The 6,556-nt window shown below is 38.2% G+C and overlaps 1 protein-coding gene across 1 annotated transcript in view; it reads right to left on the reverse strand.

The window, feature by feature from the left end:
• Positions 1–4,867, reverse strand: part of LOC121298093 (FERM domain-containing protein 4B-like) — a 35,538-nt gene extending 30,671 nt beyond the window's left edge. Inside the window, exon 1 of the mRNA XM_041224901.1 lies at positions 4,691–4,867. Within this exon, the coding sequence (XP_041080835.1) occupies positions 4,691–4,852 (162 nt within the window). The 5' untranslated portion in view covers positions 4,853–4,867. The remainder of the gene's footprint in view (positions 1–4,690) is intronic.
• Positions 4,868–6,556: the final 1,689 nt, after the last annotated feature.

Consider the following 6,556-nt stretch of genomic DNA (forward strand, 5'->3'; position numbering starts at 1 on the left):
CTTGCAGGTGTCTAAGTGTTATTATATTCCCACTTGTCTTTGCATTTATCAACAACCGCCAACAGAAAAATAAAAAAAAATAAAAAATACAGACTCCAACAGATTATCATAGAGTATTTTTGATTTTCCTGTCGCCGCGGTTGTTTGTTGTGCACACACACACCTTTCATTACTGAAGTGACTGCACTCCCTGTTTAAACAAATATGCCGATCGTGAGGTTTTGCGTGACAACATGGGCGCTGTGTTTTTGTTTTGGCTTTTGTTTTTTGAAGTAAGCACAGTAGACACCGACAATCGATCGAAAGCTCGTAATGCTCTGCTATGCTCGTTTTGAGACGCTTTTTCTGCACTGTACAATGATGGCTGAACGAAAAGTGTGGGCAATCTTCCGACCAGAAGGCTGGTGGAAACGACTCCAGTGAAGTGGTGTAGTAGGAATTTAAAACGTGGGTAAACACGCCTGTTTGGTGCATCAATTACGTCGACCACTGTTTCCAGTTTTTTAATTAGGTTTGGAGGACAACAGGGGTGAAAATGAAAGGCATTAAAATACATTTCTGGCACTCAGTTCCACAGGGCCAATGACAACACTGTTTTAAGAATGATTCTGGTTTTGGAAATAGCACAAAATAAAGGCTCTCCAAGGCAAACACAATGCACACATTATAAAATGTCAGAACACTGGAAAACTGTACATCCCTTATATGAGAAGAGGGTAAATGCTACATTGCCCAAATTAAAAGTGAGTAAACGTCGTTTACCTGCGTATACCCTCGACTACACCAATGCTTCAGTGGCATCCAACTGACTGGATAAAAAAAACTATGCATGTGCCAGGAGTTTGTTGAGACGATGACATCATTGCTTACGCGGAGGTCCACTGAGCACCAGCTGCGGTTGTGTAAGTGCGGTTGTAATACACACACACAGCGCGCATTAACTAACTGAACTGAATTAATAACCGCACTGGATACTTGCTCTGAAAAGGATTAACTAGTGTGGTTGTTGCTGCCCTTTGTAACCAAACTGTCTGTGTACAAACCATATTAACTCACAACCGCATTTAGCCTGTGCGTGTACGTAGCCTTACAGTCACAATGGTGTCCTTTTATTCCATCGTCTTAAGCAAACACGCTCTTCTAACTGTATTGCTGGAAAATACTACTATGGTTATTTTGAATCCTTAATTATATGGTTTGAGCCTTTCAAAATGCTAGTTTATATAACGTGGTTACATACAAAGTAATCATTTCCTCCACCCATCATATAAAGCACTGGTGTACTCTATGGTACCATGAATATATTTGTAATTTGGGTAAGTGTGGTATTATGGGCAGTTCTCTAGAAAACTATAGGATTTTTCTTAAGTGATGACTGAACTTCCAAGAAGTAACTGAGGTATTTTAGCCTGCTAAAATGTGGACCTTACTACATTAAAGGCAATGCTTATGACTACTGAAACTTATACAGTACGTCATAATGCATCATACATTTCTATGTACGCACTCAAGATTTCAGTACAGGTGGAGATGAGAACCAACCACTGCCTGTCATACTGGGTAAGGTACCTTTGACAACTGCTGTTTTACAATTACGGGACCCTGCATCGAGTACCTGTACCTGTGGGTTGTAATTTTAGATTTATGTTCAGACCTTGATGCAGTGCTCTAATAGCCACAATATTAGAAGCTTCCGGTTGAATACAGCACTCATGTGCACCCATATACAGCCAATCATGTCAGTGCTTATGTCATTGTTAACAACAGAAGCAAATGGGCTACAAAGATGGCAGCTGCAGCAATACAACTGTAATCAATTACACAAACCTGCTCTGAAACCAATACTTCCTAATGACGCTTCCGTCTCAACCCCTGCTGGATTTGATAAGCTGAAATGTCAGCAGAGTCTTTGCTTTACAGACCGTGCTATGACATTCAGGACCTGCAAGTCCCATTATCTAATCAGTGCAGATGTTGTACATGTCAAAACAAGGTGGCTTCTCATCAGAATGAGTCCAGATTTTTCCTGTTACATTTAAGTGTATGTTTATTCTTTGGCCACCTTATAAACTGGTATTCATAGATCATTTGTGGTATAGTGATTTTCTTGCATTGATTTGTGATACCAGTTACACATTAAATTTAAGTTTGCCAACTTATTTCTTCTATTAGCTTAATTTACACCAACATGAATACTAATGTTTAAGCTGTTAAATGTATGAAGAACAAATATGTATATAAATGTAACTTCAAGTATCACTACTCATGATATTTGTTTTTAAAGATATTTCACATACAGGATGTCCAGTCCCATTTAACACACTGCAATGGATACTAAGAAGACGTGTGACATTTGTATCACACTGCACAAATCCGAGAAATTGTTTTTAACATACCATCGACTTCTATGCTAGGTTTCAAACCAAACAAGAACTCAGATCAAAAGATTTTGCTCCAAAAGCCCACTAATAACTTCCATGTGTCACAGAGCGCCTTCTGTTCCAAGTTTTGTTAGATTGATGAGAAAGCACCTAGCCCTTACTGTGAACAGAACCTAGTAAATGCAATGCTAAGTCAGAATGGCTACTGTTCCGTTAAATTTGACCACAATAATTGAAAGATGCATATCTGCAGAGACAACAGACCTCACTGTTTATTTGAATCCTAGGCCATAACATTCTGACTTTCAAAAACATACAGGACTAAAAATGAAAAGATATGGGAAATGATTAAATGTAAATCAATTTGTATGCTGGCTTTCAATCTTGAATTGGTTTGGTCACCACATGGATTCTTTCATTTTTAGTTTGTACGCTGTTTATTTAAATCAACATAGATGGAAGATTATACAAATATTACTTATAATTACTACCTTGGCTTATTGTTTATCGTAAAGACTCCCAAAATATGCAAGCCTACGTCAAAGCAAATAAATATTTATTTTGTGGCCGTCTGCTGGAAATTCTTTCAATTGTGCCCACAGGGTTGTGGAAGGGCATTCCCTTCCCTATTCTAACAGCGAACAAACAGGAAAACATTTCAATATACATTTTCTTGTTGTTGTTAACATAGACAAGCAAGGTTAAGGTTATGAAAATAATCAGAATTCTCCTTTTTAGAATGCATGTAAAAAGATTAAACGTATCCTTCAAAGAGCCATTGTGATTAATTGACTACTGTATTGGATAATGTGCCATTGTGAGGAGATGTCTCCAGACCAGGCATAGACAGAGAGCCTCTCAAATTAATAATTGTAATTGCTGGGAAAGACATTCAGCTGTATGACCCCAAGGTGCGTAAAACAATGCCGTTCCAAATTAACTAACACAGCAGACCACTAGCAGAGATAGAAGACTGTGCTATTTATTACATATTCCCCCCCCCCCCCCCCCCCCCTTTAGACCACACCAACCCCTAGGAGAAGAAACTAATTTTTGTATACTTATATTGTAGGTCACAGTAAATTAGTCTGAATGTACAGTTCATACCTTTAGTCCTACAAATTAATACATTATTATAAACACAGAAGAGGAGATTCAATGGCAATCATTCTTCTGGCTTGGTGCCTCCAGTCAAAAAACGGTAACACACTAGAAATTAATTTTTTACCAGCAGAAGAATACTAACGTTAGTCTTACCTGCTACAGATGGTGCTCATACTATAATGAACCGAATTGTCTGTTATGTTATATCATGCTGGTAACAACACATGTAGCAGTACTCTTTGTGTTTGAGAGATGTTTGTTGTCAGTGTTCATTGTCAGTGCAATTTTGAAGCTCTGAACTGTGTATGGAAACTCTGTTATTATCAAAATCTGTCAACAAACAACAAGCCTGATTTAACCAGGGAAACTTTTAAGTAAATAAGTGAGTGGTTCTAAACAAACTAACAACCAAAAAAGTAAACCTAGTGCTTTAGAAATAATGAAATGCACCTCAAATAAGCCTATTTCACAAAGAACGGTTATTCGCAGCACACTGACACATGACAGCATGAATCTTGTTGCCTCTTGAAAGTCTTATTTAAGTCTAAGATTTCAGTAAGAGACACTGGGTAACCAGAGTGGGGCTGTGTAAGTAAAACTAATTAATAATATTTTTTATTTTTGCAAACAGCCTTTCATAGTGGACCACCATCACAAAGTGCTTTAGAAGATACAAGACTAGGGTGTGTGAACTATGCATCAGCTGCAGAGTCACTTACAGCAACATCTCACCCGAAAGACGGAGCACAAGTGGGTTAAGTGACTTGCTCAGGGTCACACAATATGTCAGTTGCTGAGCTGGGATTTGAACTGGGGACCTCCTGGTTGCAAGCTCATTTCTTTAACCACTGGACCACACAGCCTCTCCATTAGGGTGAAAGCTTAACAAAAAGAGTGATTTCAATAATTCAGATTTTTCATGGATTCTTAAAATTAAATAATACTAGATTAAATGATGACTAATTTATCCCCAATTTTGTACAGTAAAACACAATATTTACACATATTTTGTTCAGTTTAAATAATAAACAATATAGACATGCCAAATAAAAAACAACGACTTCTGCGCAATACACCAGTAATTTTCCAGTAGCCCTCCCTTCCTGGAAGAATCATTTAATTTATTTGTACACACATTGGTGTCATTTAAAATCTAAAATCTGGATTTCCAACAGCAATTTTGTAAAACCAAAACCCTGATGTACCTGGTACACATCCCCCAGACCACACCACGTCCTCATGACTTGCTGGCAGTGCCTCAGTCTCTCTCCGTACCATTTCCTTAGAGTAGTGATTGTCAAATCCCAAACAAACCGGCTGCCACTGATCAGAAAGTCTTCAACTCCACACATAAAGGCTGAAGCCATTGCTTTCCCTTTAAAAAAATAATGCTTTAGCAAGCTGAACTTATTCACCAAAAATGTGTTATTCCTCACAGAGCTGGCGCTATTTCGGCAGCAGACTCTCGATTTCCATGTACAGGGCAGGGTGTTTTAAGAAGCCAGGGTCAAATTTAAAACAAACTCCTCTTTCAGCGTGCTTCCTGGGCTGACTCCAAGACATACCCCCTTCAAGTGCGCTTGAAGGCTGGCCAAGTGCTGCTGTGGCTCAGCCCTGTCCAAGCTCTCTCATGCGGCAACCCTGTCCTGCTCTGCGGCTCAGACACAAAGCATTACTAGCTGCTGCTGGTGCTGCTGTGCTCCTCACATTGTATTGTGATCAATTTCCTTCTTTTATGACAACTCGCAGCATATAGGCAGAGACAAAAAATGTGTGTGCTTTTTCTACAATCAATGCACTTAAAATCCTGATTATTTCATCTATGTAAAACTATGACTGCTGACTCCTCTGAAAGCACTGCTTGCATCTTAATCGTAGCTGCTTGGCTGCTTTGTAACTCTGTGCATACAAAACACTTTTAAAAAGGTAGTACACCTTGTAAAAATATATGCCGGTTGAGCTGTACAACCATATAGAATATAGACTGTTTGGGCATATTAAAATAAACTTTTGCAAAATTACATGGTTAATTGAGGTTTTTTTTTTTTTTTTTGAGTTTGTTTTTCCTGAATGAAGCCATGAAATTGTTCCTGACTATCACTAAGGAGGCCAACAATAGTATACAAAAGTTTATTGAATATCAAACTGTATTTTATTCATAAAAACATACTTGAGTAAATCAAGAGTTAAAGATTTGAGAATAGGGCCCTTTATCTAATTTTTTGGCACACTGGCACATAGCTCACTAACCAGGAAAAGCCATTCTACAACCATAACATAACTTAAGCTAACTACATTACCTAAGACATCCATAGATAGTATGTAGACTGACTTCAATAGACATAATGCCCAAATATAATTTGACATTACATTACATAATTATGCAATATAAAAAACAAATAACAGGTAACAGTACTATATCTTCAAAAATACACTTCACATGCAGACAACAGAAATAAAATGGTCCCAAGAAATCAAGAATGCTGCCCCAGTGCACAGAGTGTCTCTGTAGCAGCAACAGTGTCCCTTGTGTAAAATTCAATGCCAAAAACTGCCCCTGGGTGCTCAGGTCAGGTTTTGACCAGGCTGATCACAGTCACTAGTTTGAAAGTCCAATTAGTCAGTTTCCTGCGCTCATGAGATTTTTTCAGAGAAGCAGGCCTAATATATTCCACCATAAAAACTATATAAAGAGAATATTTAATGTAGCAGAAGTCTGTGGTTTTGAGCTAAAACTACATGTCTCAGCCCAGGAAAAGATTTTTAACATAATGAGGCCACTTGCTAATTTAATAAAATGGTCAGGTTCCAGCAAACTGAGCAATTGAGACAGTGCTAAGATCGCTCCAAACTTTCCTTCCATGGTTTCCAGCATGTGAGACTCCAGTGATGAGAGGCCCAGTACTGAATGGCAGGGGAGTTATACAGGGCAGGATTATTGATGTGTAAAGGCAGGTTTTGGTAAGGACTTTCACATACTGTAGTTGCCACCAGTACCTAATTGGCTTGAGCCAATGTCATTATTACTTATTTTTCTAGAGAATTAATAAGATTAAATAAGAACAACAATC

Source organism: Polyodon spathula, chromosome 23 (assembly GCF_017654505.1).
Source record: "Polyodon spathula isolate WHYD16114869_AA chromosome 23, ASM1765450v1, whole genome shotgun sequence".
In the NCBI taxonomy this organism is placed as follows: Eukaryota; Metazoa; Chordata; class Actinopteri; order Acipenseriformes; family Polyodontidae; genus Polyodon; species Polyodon spathula.